Consider the following 19,347-nt stretch of genomic DNA (forward strand, 5'->3'; position numbering starts at 1 on the left):
CCCCCCGCCCCCCTTGGCTATGCCCATGGCTGCCAATCAGCTGATCATTGGCGCTTCAGAGCACTGAGCAGGGTTCTTCGTAAGGAGCCAGGGGCTTGCAAACAGCCTTCAAGGATTGGCTGACTGAGGAGTTAGAACAGCAGATCCCATGGAGCTTTGCTTTCTTGTGGCATATATGCATTTTTAAAATGCAGACACCACCCCAGTTTTTACATTTTTGTACCCATTACTTGGCTGGAGAACTGCATTATAAAAGTGCAAATTTCAAAAGATGGCTGCTTTTCGGTTCATATACTGTTCCAGAAAGTAAGTTTTGAGATGAGGATTTCCAAAGGACAATCAGTTTCATCATACGTTGCACCCCTCCGCCTCAGTCAGCTCTGGGGCTTAAATAGCTTTGTGGTTTAAAAAAAGTCATCTCTAATATCCACTGTACTAATTAATCCGCACCCTTCTGAAAGCCTATCTGTCTTCTCTCTCTTCCCCATCTGTTTTGCTGGTGCAGGAGCAGGTCCTGCACCAGCAGTTGGCCAAGTCAAGCACTGGCCAAGGGTTTCAGGGCACCTCTCTGGCCTGATCCTGTCATACCACCATTCCCCACCCTCCAAACTGAGCCCCTGGATGTTTTCCAGTAAATCTATCTATCTATCTATATCTATCTATCTATCTATCTATCTATCTATCTATCTATCATCTATCACATATTTAACCTAACTTTCCTACAAGGAGTTGAGTATGGCAAAAATTGTTCTTCTCCCCATTTTTATCCTCACAACAACTCTGCGAGGTAGGCTAGGTCGAGACACTGTGACTGGCCCAAGGTCCTCCTGTGAGCTTCATGGCAGAGTGGGGATTTGAACCCTGCTCTCCCAGGTTCTAATCCAACACTCTAACCACTACACTGCACCGACTTACAAATTTACTGAGTTCATAGATCTAAAGTCTGGATGGGATTCCATAGATCAATGGGCTGGGGTATCTTAAGATGGTACCATGAATGGGAGCCAAACTTAGTTCCCATTCAAAAATGCCACCACATGCCCATTGTGGGAGCATTGGGCGGGGGGCAGTGGGGAGTGGTACTGCTGCCAAAGCAGAAGTGACAGAGTAGGCATGTAGAGTGAACCTTGTGCAGGTTGGGTGGTGCTGTGTGTGTGGCCCAGTTGATCTCATTGCCCCTAGAGAAGGTGATCCTGCTGCTTTCCCTCACAGGGTGGGGTGGAAGGGCCCAGCCCAGCCAGTGAAAGAAGCAATAACTGCAGGTGGCACTCCACGTATTCTTACTGCAACTATTTAGCAAACTTCTCATTAGCAGGACTGAACGGGCCAAGGCAGGGTGTGCTATGGAATGTAGACTGTGGCAAGCATCAACCAGCACCCTCGCTCTGTATTTTGTAATGAGTGCATAACCTGCCAGCATTACAGGCAGCTGATTCTTAGAAGCATGTGGGGCTGGGCATGGGGAAGCAGCCCAACATCCTCTTCTCTAGGTATGCTGCAACTACCTCGTAGCATAAATGGAATTTCCTCCACTGTACAAACAGCATGGGACCAGGTGAAAGTTCTTGGCCATGATGTGATGAAATTCTTGTCGCTGATCTCACCCGTTCACTGCAACTCCACAGTGCAACAGGAAGAATGTGGGCAGTGTTCACAATGGAGGGAAGTTCTCCGGACAAGCTGTTGCCTAGGCATAAAGGCATTTGAGATTTCAGCAAGTCAGCTGATTGCCTCTATTTTGCAGTTTTTGAAAGTGAGAGGGGAATGGTGGCTGCTAAGTTTTTGTGATGCATAGAATGCTATTATTATTATTTATTTATTTTTAATACTGTCCTTCGTCCAAAGATCACACAGTGATTTACAATAAAAATACACAAAAATACACACCATATTAAAAGAAAAGAATATGATGATGGTGACATTTATATCTCACCTTTTCTCACCTTCTCCCCCTCTCCAGTTTATGGGGTAGGTGAAGCTGAGCTATAGCAGCTGACCCAAGGTCACCTAGTGGGCTTCATGGCTGAGTGGGGATTTGAACCCTGGTCTCCCAGGTCATAGTCCAGAATTTTATCTGCCTTCTAATTTACAAGTCCTATGGAGAACAGTTGAGAACAGGAATTTACAAGTCCTATGGAGTAAGTTTAGCTGAGTAAGTTTAGCCTAGAGAAGGGAAGATTTAGTGGGAGTACAGAGGGGGTGAAAATGGGTTCACTTTGCATTTAAGGACAAACCTACAGACTTGCACTTTCCAAAACAAGATGTGAACCAAAATCCAGCCAACTTTCAGAGACATGTAGAAGTAGCCCAATGGTTATGATTATTGAACTACGTGCACCGACAAGAGATTGTTAGATGATCTCATATACAAACTTTATTTGCAGAATAGGAACCATTGCAAGGGTATGATATGCTAAAACTTGGGATAAAAACAGAATGAAAAAGAGAGCTGAACTAATCAGGAAAATATGGGAGCAATTAGAGATTATAAAATTAGTGGCCATGATGGTTCCCTACAAAAGCATTGGAGAGGAAATGGGCAAGTGGGTCACAGTAGTAACATTTTGTTAAAAAGGTACTGGGCATAACAGATACAGAGCTAAATTATATGTTGTCATAAAGAACCTGTATGGAGGGAGAGGTGTTTGTATGTGTAAAAAAACCTCTAGCACTTGTGTGGCTGAAATGTAGCTGATGATACAAAAGGAGGAGTCACATATTTTGCTCCGCCTACATTTTTCCTCTGGCTCTGCCCCCCACTGGCACATAGATCCCGCCCTGGAAGGTTGCTCATGAGGGAGAGTGGCCTTTGGGCTGAAAAACATCCCCCATCACTGGTGCATGCCACCTGGCACCTATGGACAATTGGTGCATCTGAAATAAGAATGTTAAGAATATTACATGTATTGTTATGATCATGGTTTCTGGAGTGCCCTCTGTGCCCCACCCTCCAGATGTTAGATGGCTTTCAACTAGGAAAACAGCCTCTCCTGTGGTGCTGCCCTGACTCCAATGAATGGATGCTGGTGTGCAGTTTAAGTGTTAGGTATCAGGCTAGGGCTTTTATTTGGCCAGACTTTTAAAGACCAGTAAAAAATATATAATGAAACTGCAGTTTTACAGTATTTCTACTTCTGGAGCAACTTCCTTTTTTTTTTTTTTTTTTAGAATCCACTCTAACCTCTTGACTGTCATTTGTTTTCAAGTGATTTAAATAAGTTCCACTGAGTTCAGTGGGACTTGCTTTCAGATCAGTTGTGTTCAGTAATCCCAGCACTGCACTGTTACTGTCCCTTTGGCTCTAGATAACAAAATCTACAAAATGGTCTTCTATGCCTTTGGCACCAGGGGAGTGTCAAGGCTACTTTTTATCCAGTTCTTTTTCATTCTAGGCTGTGTCCGTGCTCCCCCCCCCCCAAGTAACAGTTACTGTGTAGTTCCATTCATAAAAGTGCGTAAATGACTGGGCTGCTGCTGCTGACTCATGCTTATGAGATAGTTTCCTAGCCCTGCCCACAAGGCCCTGAGCCCCGCCTCCTCTGGATGGGAGACTTGCCTGTAATATATTTAAACTGCAGCTGGAGAAGGGAGGGCGGGAGAGAAGCAGTTTCTCGAAACAGCCGGCTGGTTCATTCTCTTCTGGCTAGAGGGACACCTGTGACTGACAGGCCTTCCTTGAGATCCAGCAGACTTTTTCCAAGGTAAGATGACACTGGAAGGATGCCAAAAAGGTTTACTAAGTTGACTGCCAGTCCGCATTGTAAGAAATAAGTGCTTTAAAAAGAGAAAGGCACCAGATAACCAAGAATTCACCCTCGTTCATGCTAGGGGAATTTTTTTGGGGTATGAATCAGCTGAGCAGAAGGGAAGCACTCCTCTTGACAAATGGGAACAGAGATGTTTCTGCCTTTTAGAAAGCAGAAGGTGGTGTGGAAGTGTGGGAAAATGCCAAGGGGACAGTCTCTCCACTGTAAATTCAAAATTGAAGTGACCGGAATCAAAGGAGTGTCTGGCGGCATGTGACTTTGCATTCTTGGGACGCACCTGTCAGACTGGTATGGCTGGCAGAACTTTTTAACCCTCTTGCTTCAAAATAGCTGTGTGCAGGTGGAAAAATGCTTTTGTAAAAGGCTATTTGGGTCCTAATGAAATCACTGGTAGATCCTCTAGCAGAAATGCTATTGCTTACCTTTGGTGTAGGATTTCTAAGATACAGTTTCTTCGACTTGGAAGCATCTCCCTGACTCCAGTGGCCAAACATGGGTGAGCCTGGCGTGGTTTGGCCAGAGGGAGGTCTCTCTGCTGAGTACGGTTATGTAATGTTATCACCACAGCGGGATATTGGTGCTGGCAGCGCGAATGTGGAATCTGCAGATCAGTTACAAAGGAGTGGAAAGATACCAGAGAGCAATTTCAGGGGATCAAAGGCCGATTTCACAACTCTGAAGTCATCCTGAATAATAAACTCAGGTTTATGTATTTAGCACACTTTTTCTCTGCTGGCAACTATGGAGTGCCATAAAATGAGGACAGAAAGGGCAATATTTCACATGCATTTTGCATTCAGACCATGTTCTTAATGTATGGCAAGACTTGGCCCACCAAGAGATACCAGGGATTGAACCTGGGACCTTTTGCATGCAAAAGCTGCTGTTGTACCACTGAGCTATGAGTGCAGTCCTTCAATGAAGAACTCTGCTATTCCAAATGCTCCTCAATGCTCTCCTCTAATCCCCTTACTTAACCTCTTTTACCTTGAAACCATCATGGCCAAGCAATTGACTCGTGGGAACCTGGTATGTGACCTTGCAAAGTGGCAATAAGGCACTACATTGTCTGCTTGGGAACCTGCTTGCCTCCAGCGATGAGAAATGAATATTCAGGAGCTAAAGGGCCAGGAGAGATAAGGCTGTTTGGGGTTAAGGTTGGCCTAGATAAGAGACCCTTCTTGAAGTGATATACGCTCCTCCTCCCAGAGCAACTGCTGTTGACACAGGATTGAATTGTTGTCAAATTTGTTAGTGTGTGCTTCTGATTACAAGGTGACAAGCAATTAAAAGCTAAGCCATAGAGATAAGAGTGATGGGGCAACATGGCAGATTGCTGCGACCCTGTATTGTAGCATAATCTTACATAGGCAGCTGTCCTTGTGGGATGCACGTAGTTGATTAAGAACCTGAAGCATGGGTGGGGAACTGGTGGCCCTCTAGATGTTGCTGTGGACTACAACACCCCTAACCCTTGACCATTGGCTATGTTGGCCAGGCTGATGCGAGTTGGGGTCCAACAGCACCTGGAGAGACACATTCCTTGTCCTTGACCTAAGATGAACCTTGCTGAATCAGGCAAAAAATGGGGAAGGACTGTAACTTAGTGGTAGAACATGTGCTTGCATGCTAAGGGCTCAGGTTCAATTTTTGGCACCTCCCAGTAGGGCTGGCAAAGACCGCTGCCTGAGATCCTGGAGAGCTATTGCCATGGATGAGGAACCCATGGACCTCCAGATGTTATTGGACTCCAACTCCCAGCAGCCCCAATGGTTAGGGATGATAGTAGTCCCAACATCTGGAGAGGAACAGATGCTCCTAGCCCTGTTGTGGACAATACTGAGCTTGGTGGACCAATAGTCCAGCTTGGCTTCCAAAAGCAGCTAGCCAGATGTCCCTGGAAAATTGACACGCTCGGTATGAAGGCAACAGAGCCCTGCTTGCCTCCAACTTCTGGAATCTGAAATGCAGAGAACGGCAGCTTCCGAATATGGCAAATCTATTGTGGTTGACAGCCACTGATCAGTATCACCTCCGTGCATTTGTTTAGTTTCTTTCTTTTAAGTCATCCTAGCCAGTGGCCTTTGCACCTTGTGGCAGTAAGTTCCACTAGTGAATTAGGCAGCCTGTGGGGAAAGCACTGTCCTTTGTCTCCCCCAAACTCAGTTCACTCAATGGGTTTCATTGATCTCTGCTACTGTGTGTGTGTGTGTGTGTGTGTGTAAACTTTCAGTTGGATGGTTCTGGCAGAAAGCCTTAGGTCTGTGACTAAATCTGCCAATTAGGTTACATGTGACTAACAATAATCAGTCTAACATAATGGATTAATATACCATATTTTTTGCTCTATAAGACGCACCAGACCACAAGACACACCTAATTTTTGGAGGAGGAAAACAAGAAAAAAAAATATTCTGAATCTCAGAAACCAGAACAGCAAGAGGGACCGCTGCGCAGTGAAAGCAGCAATCCCTCTTGTTGTTCTGGCTTCTGGGATACCTGCGCAGCCTGCATTCGCTCCATAAGACGCACACACATTTCCCCTTACTTTTTAGGAGGGAAAAAGTGAGTCTTATGGAGCAAAAAATACGGTATTTCACCTGTCCCTTTTATGAAGATGAGTCAGACAAGGAAAGCACCCCAAGGAGAACAAAGAAAGTGAATCACAGCTACAATATGCCTTCTGTGTATGTTCAGTCACAGTTCATACCACTTGAAGTTATTTGTTCTTCTTCTCTTACACAGATTGAGGAAAAGGAACTAATCTTTATATGCTTTATATGTAATGAAATATATGGATTTGAGCACAACAAACTGAGAAGCTTTGGGATATTTTCCTTACCCCAGACTCCTAAGGCTAAATTGGATGTGACCAGTGATTAAGGTCTCTTGTGGTTTGTTTGGGTTTTTATTAGAGAGAGAGAGAGAGAGAGAAACCCCTATGTGGCTGTTTTAAAGACTGAGGAAGTGGCTTCCCTTGCCCTTATCAATAGCACCCCCTCCTCCTCCAAATTAGCTGGTAGGTCTCAGGATAGGGCAGGCAGGCAAGAAATGGCTAAGATTGGGAAAAGGGCAATGAAGGAAAGGGCTGAACCTCCTCTCCCAGCACTACTTCCCCAATCTTCAAAGAAGCTATAGGAAACCAATGCGAAAGGTCCTAATTGAAGATCTCCTGTAGGCCTATTCAACCATTCACATGCACACACTCACAAAACTGTGTGGTGTTGGCCCCCTGTCACGTCCTTGTTGCCCATCCCCAGAACCCACCACGTTGGGGGCTGAAGCATGTGATTAGGAGCCTCCTCTGCTTTTGCTAGTATTTAAAACTTTGAACACCTTAGGACCATTTTACTTGATGAATGATGGTGATGGTTTTGATTTATTCCTCGCCCTTCTGCCTGAGGTGCCAGGGCAAGTCGTAACAATTTAAAATCCACCATTAAAAACAGTTTAAAATGAGTTACAGTCACAAGAATAGGGCAGGTCCTAAAAATATAATTTCTCAGGGGCCAAAGGCCAGTGTAAAGAGGTGGGTCTTCATCATAGGATGGAGACTGTATAGTGAAGGTGCCCAGCTCATCTGTGGGGAGGGATTTCCACAACTTAGAGGCTGCCGCAGAGAAAGCCCTCTCCAGGCCTCCAAACCCACCCTGAACTTCTGAGGAAGGTGGAACTACCAAGAGGTCCCCAAGAGGTCCCGTGGGGATTTCCATATGTGCCCACTTGACTGCTTCAGTCTGCAGTGCTCCCACTTCTCCAAATGTGTCTTAATGCGCATTCTGCCCTCGCAATGAATTTTTAACATGACAGTATCTGTGCTCTGGCATGAGCTGCCTATTGATGCCAGACAGTCGCTTTCATCGCCCACTAAAAACTTTTTTGTTTAGGCAAGTCTATCCAGACATGATTTCAAAATTATGTATTCATGACTGCCGATTTTATCTACATTCGGAAACCTTTCTGTTATGTCTACCTGTTTTTAATGTTGCTTGATTTTATCAGCTTTCTCTTATGAATATTTTTAATTATTTTATAAAATAATACAGAGCATTTTACTTAGAGGGTTTTTTTTTCCAATTAAGCAATCTATACATCTTGTTAAAAAAGAAAAAAAGAAAAATGTATGCTTCATAAAAAGAGCTTGCTGGATCCAGCCCATCTATTTCAGCATCCTGTTCTCACAGTGGCCAAACAGATGCCTGTGGACTCCAGCACAAGAGCACTGTCTACTCCTGTTGTTTCCAGCAACTGGTATTCCATCGTGATCTAGAACCTGGTTAATCAAGGTTCTAGTTTGTGAGTGTGGAAAGCCTGCTTGAGTATGGCATGCTTTCATCTGCAGACTTTCAGTAGCTCATCCCCAAACTTCCCCTCATCTTGTGAAAGGCATAGTGCCTCAACAGGGCTTGTGTCACACACCTAGTTTAGAACTTGGCTTCATACAATTTTGAAGCAGTAGCTGTATTTTTCAGCCTGGTAGCCCTGAAGGATACCACATTCTGCCTCCAGGTTACAGTAATGGAATGACTTTGAGGAAGCCACATGCCAAGCCCAGGGCTACTTGCCAAACTTATGGGGAAATGTTACTGGAAAGTTGTCAAAGTTCTATCTCCACTCGTTGAGCACAGCAGAAGTGCCTAATTCAATGAGATGTGCTCTGGTGACTAAGAACCTCCAAAAAGAAGAGTTATTTCAAGAATTTCTCCCCCAGCTCCCCCACTCCCCTCTCCATTCTTGATGCTTTGAAGATTCTTGGTTTTCAACAACTCTGGAAAAGCAAAGAGAAGAAAATGAGGAGAACCTATAGCTTGAATTTGGTTGCATTACTACCTTTGGGTTGATTTAAACATTGCTTGTGGTTGGAAGAATGACCTGCTTCTTGGCTGGTGGTGATGGCGATAGTTCCTCATAGAAGTGATATTGGGCATCATATAAACTCTAATTTCCCATGCAAATACAATTGCATGAGAGAGTTTGGGGTTGAGACCTTCCTAGCTTCTCCCCACCCCCAGTGTTGCTGTCCTTGTTGCACTGTAGACCCTACTCTACTCATGTCAGTGTGTTGATGAGGATTCTAAATTGCTCCGGATTCTCAGCGGTTCTTCAGAAGTTCTTCCTCTGACAATGAGGAACTGCAGGTTGCAGAAAGCTGGGGTGTCACAGGCCTCCTAAAAAGCACTTGAATCTCACCTTTCGGAGTGGGGAGAAAGACAAAGCTTTGCAACCAAGACGCAAATTCAAAAAGTGGAGTGGACGTAGCATGCAGAATTCTTCCATTTTAAAACTTGGTTGCTGATGGTACTTTTTTCTGCTCTTACATGCACATAAGTAGTTTCCCACCATTATCAGGGTGGTGGGAGAGGACAATGTTCTGGTGATAACAAATATTTGCTTGGCTTTATTGTTGCAGACTGACTTGGAGGTCCTCGAACTTTGCTGGCGGAGAGTGAGCGAGCGCCCAACCATGTTGCATGCACATCTGGAGCAGAGCAGTGCCAAGCCTCTTCCTGTAGTGATCATAGGTAAATATACACCCTGGGGAGTAATCTACATTGGCCAGGGCTCGTTATCTCGCCAGGCCACCATGTGCTCAGCAGCCTCAAGCTGCTGTTCCAAGAGCTATAATTAAAGCAAGAAGTGTCCTGGTGTCCCCCCTCCCTTTTTGCTGCCAACACAAGCTTGCTTACTGGAAACAAATGGGGTTGCAGTTCTTTGCATGCAACGGGAATTTGTTGGGACACTTCCCCCCCCCCCCCAGGGACACAGATTGTGGGAAACAGAAGAGTTATATAAAAATGCAAAGGTTTTACCCCCAAAGAGAAATGTCAACAACATCCAGATTAGGACAATCCTTTTATTAAGCAAACCAAAATGTTATGAAAGCGCATGCAGAGTTTTGAGATCTCCAGATCGCTTGATCACAATAAGGGGATGGGAATTGGCTGATACTGGAGCCACAGAGGGAATCTGCATTTAGGCAACAGCCTTAAGACTGAATGTTAGAGGAGAGAGTGGAGGCATTCAGATGAGGCTTTGCTGAGTGCTTTGAGGTCTCATGAGGGACTGCTGGCAAGGAGAGGCAAATAATAGTTGATCCTCCATATTTTTGGAAATATAAAATCCAGATGTCTCCATTGTTAGGCACAGGAGTGGGGAAGAAATTCAGGTCGGTTCCATTTTAATGTGAGCCCACCTAATTTTCACTTCCCAGAACTATATGTGAAGCAAAACACAGCTGTCCTTTGAAATTCACACTTCTCCAAATTTTGCAATACAGCTCTCCAATTTACATACATTTTATGCACAAAAATGTGTATATGAGGGGGAAGTCTGACAAAAATGAATATATTTCTGAAGATGGCATGAAAATTGTATTATAATTGGCAAAACTGATTGCAATAAAGAGGAAAATTATGTGCAAAAGTATGCACATTAGGAGAAATGCACACTAAAATGCTGCCAAGTATTTTGTGAGGACCTAAAAAATATATATGCTGGTGTGGAAATGTGACAACGGAATTTAAGATTGGAAAACAGCAACTGAGAGAAACAGAAATTGACAGTTTTGTCCATCCCTATGAAAGACAAAGGTTCATCAGTAGCGACAGAGAAATTAGGTGGATTTTATATTAAGGAAGCATTATGTAGGAAAACTGTTTGCTGCTCATTAGTGCTACAATTACTAAGGTGGGGGTGGGTGGTCTGACTTGGTCTAAGCTTCCCTTATTCCACCTCTGTTGCTCAAAAACCTCACCACCCATCTCATCTTAATTGTATGAGCAAGCTCACAAGTAGCCAAGGTAGTGTCCTCCAGATGTTTGGGGCTACAGCTGCCACCATCCTCAGTCAAAATGGCCAATAGTCATAGATTATGGGAGTTGTAGTCCCTAACATATGAAGGGCACCACACTGCTGCCCTGAGCCAGGTTGTAAATATTCTTTCCCCTGCACAGAAGGCAGAGAGGGAACTTTGAGTATTTCTGCCCACTGGTTCTTGACTGCAGCCTAATTCCCTGCTTACCTCCCCTCCTTTCCTTTTCTCTCTCTCCCCTTTTCAGCAGTTTAAAAAGCTTGCCAGCCCTTATCTGCCTTACCTAGCTGCTGGCTGTTCAGAGGTTTGTTTGTTTTTGTTTTGCAAAGAGGAGCCTTACATAACCTGTACTATGCAGGCTCAACTTCAGATAAGAAGCAGGCACTTACAGTAAATGCAGTGGATTTTGGCCATCAACTTTACTGGACCAAATTGGCCACAAATGTTCTTTGCAGCCAAAGAAGTATCAGTGTGGGCTCAGAAGTTTCAGCTGGTCATCTGAGCACCCCACAGGATTTGGATAGCATGGGGGTGGATGGTGTCCCTGCAAATATTAAGTATCCGTGACTGAGACCTTCTTTGGTTGATGCTAAGCAGGGAGGGGAGAGGGAGCACTTTAAATATAGCTCCTTGAGAAATCTCTCCTCCCAGCTGGCTTTTACAATGTGGTGACTGTGCCAAATAGCATAGGGATACTAATGCTCTGATAGGTTGCTGTGTCACCCTAACCAGCTTTCTTGCATTATGCAGCTGTTGGTTTGGACACATTCTAGTGAAGAACTGAGCTTCAAAAAGTGGCAGATGGTTAGACAAAGGCCCTGTAAAATATTAATCCAGCTCAGAAGGAGGCTGGGAGACTGAACCCTGTGGAAACTCTGCCTGAAATAGTTATTGGTTTCCAAGGCTGGCTGAAGATGTTGTTACTTTTGTTCTAAATTCATTAGGTGCCCAACAGCTGTTGCTCCTTAGGCGCTGTGGAGGAAAAAATTAAAAGCAGGATAAAAATGGCAGAACCTGACAATGTGCAGCATGAAGGCAGCGTTGAACAATTGCAAAACTGAAGCTTGAAAACATCACAAGCAGCAAAACCAATTTTAAAATGCTGGCGAATAAAAACATATTTTTTTAAAAAACACAGCAGAAATTATATTTGGTTTTCAGCACCAGCCTTATCCTTTCAAAGATTTTGCAGTAGCAAACATTTGACAGCAGATTCCAGAGTGTGAGAATTGTTGGGATGTAAACTTCAATTGGAGTGTACTTTATGACTTATGTAGATTTACGAAAGTGGCTATCTTAGGAACATATGAGACTTAATCTGTTGGACAAAAAACACAGTTGTCAAACAGTAGATAACCAGCTAGCAGGAATGCTTGCTGGGTGGGGTGGAGCTGCCATCGCAATTTCCTATCAGGTGGACTGCTTCTTGCACCTCCATGTCATCTCACCCCTTCCTCTTCCAGTAAGCAACAGCAACCCTTCTGCAGGAAAGCTGGTGTTGCGGCACAATGCTACCTGCCAAACCACGTTGAATAACAGGGGCTGGCAGGTGGCAAACTATGTGGGATCAATTTCTGGAACCCTGTGACTTAGAGGGAGAACATTTGATGCTTTGCCTCCAGCAGCAGAATGTCTTGGGCCTGCTTGATGAGCTGAAGAACCTTCCCAAGACCTGGGACCTGAGCCTCCATCTCTGGATAAAACACTGTGCCTTATGGAGCCATCTAATTTCTCTTTCAGGAAATGGCCCTTCGGGGATCTGCTTATCCTACCTACTGTCTGGTAACATTCCCTATGTCCGAAGGAACCCTGTTCACCCGAATCCCATTCTGCAAAGGAAACTGGAAGAGACACCTGAGGTTTCCATCTTAGACCAGGTTGGTACAGCACTTAGCACCCTTGGTTCATCCCTTCAACAGAGGGAATTTGGGTTCTAAAATGATTCTCTACTTTAGAGCAAGTGAAGCATGATCTTGGCCCTGTTAGGGGCAGCCTTGTATATTAAAGCAATTGCCCGGTAGGCACCAATGAGGCACCCACCTCCCCTTTGTCAGGTGTGAGATGACTAAAGACACAGCTGGGCCAAAGCAAGGGTTGTAGGCACCATCAATCAGCTTATTGGTGGCACCAGTACTTTGTGAGATAGTCCTTTGCAAGAAGAACCATTGGCTAATTGTCAGGGTACGTGGTGCTTATGTAAGCCCTGACAATTGTCTGATCACCCGCATGGCAAAAATGGCTTGTCTCATGCCACTGTTCTGTCAAGTGATGGAAAAGTGGATGGGGTGGCCCACCTGTCAGATGTGGCCTATGAGGTATTTATGTGTGAAGGAGATAAGGACTTCCATTCCTTATCCTTGGATTAAATAGTGCGTCCAGGGTATAAGGAGTGCCACTTAGAATAAACAGGAAAGGGATTGTACATTCATCTAGCATTCATTCATTCATGGCCCACTTTTTTCTCCAAGGAGCTCCAGGTGGTACACATGGTTCTCCCCCTCATCATTTAACCCCTGCAACAACCCTGTGAGGTACTCAGGCTGAAAGGCAATGACTGGCAGAGGTCACTCAGTGAGCTTCATGCTGAGTGGGGATTTGAACCCTGGTCTCCCAGGTCCTAGTCTGACACTCTAACCACTATGCCACACTGGCTCTCCCGATGACTGCCCACAACTAAGCCTTCTGAATCCAGAATTTGTGATGATTAGAAGATTGGTGTTCATCAAAAGTTCTCTCTTTCCCTCCAGGATATTGAGTACCTATCTGAAGGTCTGGAAGGGCGATCCTCCAGCCCAGTTGCTCTCCTTTTTGATGCCCTGATGCGTCCAGATACTGATTTTGGTGGGACTGCAGATTCGGTCCTTGCTTGGTCACATCAACCTGACAGAGCCATTCCTCATCTGGTTCTTGGCAAAAACCTTCCTGGAGGAGCCTGGCATGTAAGTGCAATTCTGTATATTGGATCCTTTAAAACAGTGGCAACAGTTTGTTGACCCATCTTAGAAGTGGTTGGTCCCTTAAGGCTCAACCCAAGCTGATCTTTTCATCCATGAGGGATGACCCATCACAGGAGTCGAAAATCTTTTACAACCCAAGGGCCACATTACCTTGTAGAGAACCTTCCAGGGACCACATGTCTGTAGGGTGTGGGACCACAGGCAAAAGTGGGCAGTGGGCATGGGTCTTACCTTTGAATGATAGGGTAATTTTCAGCTACACAAAGTCAGAGAGCTATACCCACAGCTCTCTATTCCCAGCAAGCAAGTGACATTGCCACACTTTCAGGACCTGTTCCACCCAGGCAAGAATCCCAAGAGCCTGAGGGGGTGTATTTGGCCCCTGAGTTTGAGGTTCACCATCCCTGGCCTATTGCAATCTGCAAGATGGCTAGACTTTTCCTGTTCAGGGTTGAAATATGTCAACTAACTATGGAGTTATGGGATGTGCTTGAACTGCAATTTATCTGAACAAGTTCTGAGCTGTTTATATGTATTTCTGCTCTATCGGTGAACTCCAGCAGGAAGAAATAATGGTAGAAAGCATGTGCTGGATTTGCTAGACGTAAGCCAATTTAGTCCCTGTGGCAGGTTTCTCGATGTTTTGGACCACAATTCCCATCAGCCCAGGCCAACACAGCCATGTGGGTTAGGATTGATGGTAGTTGAAGTCCAAACATGTGGTGGACACTCTGTTGATGAAGGCTACTCTGTGGCTCTGCATATTTATGACAAGCCAAAAGAAGATTGAACATTCCACTTAATCTCTTGCAACACCCACATTTATTTTTAGAATAGGCAAAGGAATTAAAGGGGTGGCCAGAGACCCCATGAGACTTGCTACACTGCAGTGCAGTTTTCATCCACCTCCAGCCCACAATTCATTGATTTATGTGATATCTTCATTCTTTTTTTAGTCTATCGAGGGATCCATGTTCACACTGAGCCAGGGAGACTGGATGGGGCTTCCTGACCTGCAGTTCAAAGACTGGTTGAGTAAGAAGAAAAGGTACGCTTGCTCTTGGATGAAAACAATCAAATGAGAAGCTTTCCTTATTATTTCTTGCATTTATATCTCACCTTTGCTCCAAGGAGCTCATAGTTCTCCCTCCCCCATTTTATGACAGCCCTGTGAGGTAGGCTAAGCTGAGAGACTGGTCCAGGCTGACCTAGTGAGCTTCGTGGCTGAGTGGGGATTCGAACTCTGATCTCCCTGATGCTAGTCCCACACTCTAACCATTGCCTCACAGTGGCTCTGTACTTAGTAGGCCCAGTAGATCAAAGGCATCGTGTTACCTGTCCTATTATGACCACCCATGAACAAAGAACCCTCTTGACTGCACAAAAGCAAATAAATGCATGTAAAAAAGTCCTTCTTGTTGCAGTCTAGTCACTGTGAAGGAATTTTTTCAAATGCCTTATTTGGGATGTCTTGCGGGAGGCACTATTCAGCTGGTATGGGGAGGAAAGGTGGCTTTGCCTCTGCCTAGCGTTTTGCTTGTAATCCACCCAAAGCCCTCTGGGTAAAACTGATTAACTGTAAATGGGATGTTCCACCTCAGTTCTGCAGGTGCGGACTGAGTCAACAAGCAGTCAGTTGAGTGTACAAGCCCAAACACAAAAGATAAGTAGAACAAAGATGCAAAAGGAACTACTGTAACCTTGAATACAATCCACAGAATCTGATAACTGGGCGTTCTTTTCTGTGGGCTGTAGTTATTATTAATTCTTTTCTGTGAGCTGTAGTTATTATGAATTGGGCACCTTGCAGTGAACTCCACTGAAGCTGGCTGTATTTTGAAGTAGAAGCTTAGGCAACTGACTTATACCAAGTCAGAGCATAGGTGCCCCTAGTTCAATGCTGCCTGAACCAGTGTTCTTCAGCCTTGGTACCCAAATGTTGCCCCATCATCCCTGGTTGTTGGCTAAGGGTCATAGACCAGCATGCTCCAGCCTTGAGGCTCAAGACATTGTTGGACTACAATCCCCATAATCCCCAGCCAGCATGGTCAGTGATCAGGGATGATGTGAGTTATAGTCCAGTGATAATTGATGATCCAATGTGGAAGGTAGGCTGTTTTAAAAGTTAAAATGTGTACAGTACCTTGAATTTGCCTCAATGACACCTTGCTGAGCAATGCAAGGTGGTGAAGATTAGCCTGAATAAGTTGCCATAGGAAATGTGTTCCTTGATCATCTGTCTGTACTGATAGTCATATTCTTGTTACAGGGGCTTCAGAAATAACAGGGCGACTGCAGGAGACATAGTCCAGTATTATCAGTACTATGTGGCAAAGAAAGGGTTAAAGCAAAACTTTCGCTGTGGAACTCTTGTGACGTCTGTAAAGAAACTGAGTGTGGATGTAGACTCCTGCTACAACAGTCAAAATCCACAAACCAACCCCCAGGTAGACAGTGGGAGCCTCTTCCAGGTTGACGGGTTTCTCACGACAGTCAGTGGTACACAGCCCTTCTCTGTGTATGCGGAAAATGTGGTTTTGGCCACAGGGACATACGACAGCCCATCCCGCTTAGGGGTGAAAGGGGAGCACCTTCCATTTGTCCACCACACGCTCTCCGCCCTTGAAGAAGCTGTAAAGAACAAGGAGATTGGCATGATGTCCGACCCGATCCTGATTGTTGGTGCTGGGCTCACTGCGGCAGACGCCATCCTCTTTGCTCGCCATTGCAACATCCCAGTGATTCACGCCTTCCGCAGAAAGGTCAATGACCCAGCCCTCATCTTCAACCAGCTCCCTAAGACAATGTATCCCGAGTACCACAAAGTCCACCAGATGATGAAAGAGCAGGCCATCCCTTACCCGGGGCCATATGAATGCTATGTCAGCCTTCCTGAGCACCACATCGTCACCTTCACAGAGGACAGGAAATGCATCTTTTGCGATAAGAGCGGCCGCCAGAAAATACACAACATCTCCATGGCTTTTGTCCTCATCGGCTCCAACCCTAACCTAACCTACCTGCCCAACAACGGTGTGGACTTGGCGGTGGACTGTGAGCAGCCAGTCAGCTCCAAGAGGAACCCCATCGATGTTGATCCCTTTACCTACGAGTCTGTCCACGAGAAGGGACTCTATGCCATGGGACCATTAGCTGGGGACAATTTTGTGCGGTTTGTGCAAGGTGGTGCTTTGGCGGTGGCCAGCTCTCTGCTGAAGAAGGCCAACCCCAACCCCCCATAACACTTGCGGACATTCCCCTTAGAGAAAGACCCACAGCAGCCTTTGAGAAGAGGGGAACTGAACACATGCAAGTCTACCAGATATAAAGTCTCTCCATTGTAGCATTTGGTAGGTCTGCTCTGAAAGGCCAGGTCGCAGATTCAAGACAATGTGCTTGCGGGACGTGCTGCCACATGCCCAACCTTTTCTCCCTGCTTTACAAGTTGGGGAGGCAGCTCTATGCAGGCTTTGGCACACAAGAAGTGGAAAGGTGCTGGAACAGCTGCTGGTTTCTGGATACTCAGAGTGAAATTGGCAACAGGGTCTCCTTCGAATGTAGATCAGTGTTCACATTTATTATGTAGATTTCTCTAATCTTCACTGTCCCATAAAAAAATACCATTCTGAACAGCTGTGAAATAGAAAGCATCACTCAAAAAGAGTGCGTGACTTGGATCCAAAGTTGCACAAAGCTGTAAACTTAATTTTATTTTTATTTTTTTTAAAGCCAGGCAGTGCCTGCGGGTCTCAAACCGCTGGAAGCGATTAGGGGATCTAAGCAATGCTTTGATCGATGGAACCGCTGGGCTGAGCTGGCTCCTTTATTTTATTTTTTTGATACACTAATGGTGCCAAGTGGGTTTTTCATGGGCCCATTTGGCAGTAGCCCCTTATTCCCCCAAAGTCCCACAAACATTGGGGGGATCCTCTAGAGTACATTTTCAGGAGTGTAAGAAGGTTCTGCAGCTAATTGGCAAGTTCCTAAAGTAGCTCTAAGGACATAACCTGCTTTTGTGGGTATTCTAAGGGCATCCTGGTGTTGAATATTGTGTTGTAGCCCAGCCTTCTCCAACCTGGTTCTTTCCAGATGTTTTGGACTGCAACTCCCATCAGCCAAAGCAGCACAGCCATGCTGTCTGGGGCTGATGGGAGCTGTAGTCCAAAATACCAGTAGAGCACTAGTTGGCAAAGGCTTCTGTACCTGCTCCCCACTGCTCTCCTGCTCTCCTTTAGAGGTGTGGATTTTGAGTGGCCTAGCTAAGCAATCATGGATGCAACAGCTGAAATCTCAGGAAATCCTTCAATACCCCCTTGTTGACTTTAGGTCTACATGCTGAATTTTATAAACTTAAATTTTGCTGGTTTATAAGCAAAAGGTTTTTCAAAAAGATTTAAAAAGTTTATATATATATATGTGGAGTATTTTTTGTATACTGTTTTTAAATAAAAATATTTTGGCATTTTACAAATGTGTAGTCTCTCCACCCTTAAGCAAAGTTATTGCCCCAAATGTGTTCTGTTTAATGGGGATGTATGTGGATTATTCATTGCCAAGGTCAGTGCCTAGCTGGGACACAGAGTACCCAGTTAGCAACATTTTCAACCAGGGAAAGCCAGCTGTAATTTCTGTTCTGATGCACTTGGGTGGCTTAAATAAGTATCTAGGGCTCACATCTCTTTTTATCAGGTAAGATCTGCAGAGCAAACTATTTGTGCCTAAGTTCCTGAATTGCTCCTTTAGCACAGCCAACCTTGGACAGGTTTATCCTTAAATAACACCCCTGAACTTGTGTTAACTTCTGAGTTTACACATTTGAGTGGAGGAAGAGAAGCTATAGTGAGCTGGAAGTCAACCAACCCATGCAAGCTCTTGGCCTCATGAATCTCCTTCAGCCATATAGAAGAGAGAAGTGAAACAGAAAATCTGAGCAGATTTGACCACCAGGCTAGAGGTCAAATGGACTGCCTGGTGGTTGGATCTCTGACTCAGTTGCCAAAGTTTAACACAGAGAGAGAAAGAGAGAGAAAGAGATTTGGCTTGGCTGTGTTTTTTGTCTGACTTACTGTGCATGCTTTAACTTGTGTATTTTTTTGCACGCACATTAGGGTGCTGGTTTGCTGAGTTCGGGACGCGGGTGGTGCTGTGGGATAAACCTCAGTGCCTAGGACTTGCCGATCGTATGGTCGGTGGTTCAAATCCCTGCGGCGGGGTGAGCTCCCGTCGTTCGGTCCCAGCTCCTGCCCACCTAGCAGTTCGAAAGCACTTTTAAGTGCAAGTAGATAAATAGGCACCGCTTTATAGCGGGAAGGTAAACGGCATTTCCGTGTGCTGCACTGGTGCTGGCTCGCCAGCTGCAGCTTCATCACGCTGGCCACGTGACCCGGAAGTGTCTTCGGACGGCGCTGGCTCACAGCCTCTAGAGCGAGATGAGCACGCAACCCTAGAGTCGGACATGACTGGCCTGTACGGGCAGGGGTACCTTTACCTTTACCTTTTACCTTGCTGAGTTCAGTCCCAGCTACAAACGCTTGAGGAATTAGATACAGTTGTACCTTAGGTTACAGATGCTTCGGGTTACAAACTCTGCTAACCAGGAAGTGGTTGCTCCAGGTTAAGAACTTTGCCCCAGGATAAGAATGGAAATCGCGTGCCAGCGGCAGTGGGAGGCCCCATTAGCGAAAGCACGCCTCAGGTTAAGAACCATTTTAGTTTAAGAACAGACTTCTGGAACGAATTAAGTTCTTAACCTGAGGTACCACTGTATTTGTATCATGTCAAATTAGCAAACTAGGAGGAAGCTTCCATCCTG

The 19,347-nt window shown here is 45.3% G+C and overlaps 2 protein-coding genes across 2 annotated transcripts in view; both read left to right on the top strand.

Moving 5' to 3' along the window:
* SMPD3 (sphingomyelin phosphodiesterase 3) overlaps window positions 1-19,347 on the top strand; it is a 590,910-nt gene that overhangs the window by 305,756 nt on the left and 265,807 nt on the right. The gene's annotated exons all lie outside the window — the stretch shown is intronic.
* OSGIN1 (oxidative stress induced growth inhibitor 1) lies at window positions 3,544-18,006 on the top strand. Its single transcript, XM_083624943.1, has 6 exons — window positions 3,544-3,701; window positions 9,178-9,289; window positions 12,319-12,455; window positions 13,326-13,517; window positions 14,492-14,583; window positions 15,805-18,006. The coding sequence occupies exons 2-6, from the start codon at window positions 9,232-9,234 to the stop codon at window positions 16,775-16,777; spliced, it is 1,452 nt and encodes a 483-aa protein (XP_083481069.1). The 5' UTR covers window positions 3,544-3,701; window positions 9,178-9,231; the 3' UTR covers window positions 16,778-18,006.

The sequence above is a fragment of the Podarcis filfolensis genome, assembly GCF_964270895.1.
Source record: "Podarcis filfolensis genome assembly, chromosome: 8".
NCBI lineage: Eukaryota > Metazoa > Chordata > Lepidosauria > Squamata > Lacertidae > Podarcis > Podarcis filfolensis.

Coding starts and splice junctions, on each gene's coding strand:
- OSGIN1 (XM_083624943.1), top strand. CDS start 9,232: ATGTTGCATGCACATCTGGAGCAGAGCAGTGCCAAGCCTCTTCCTGTA. Junction 12,456..13,325: donor AGGTTTCCATCTTAGACCAG/GTTGGTACAGCA, acceptor CTTTCCCTCCAG/GATATTGAGTACCTATCTGA. Junction 13,518..14,491: donor TTCCTGGAGGAGCCTGGCAT/GTAAGTGCAATT, acceptor TTCTTTTTTTAG/TCTATCGAGGGATCCATGTT.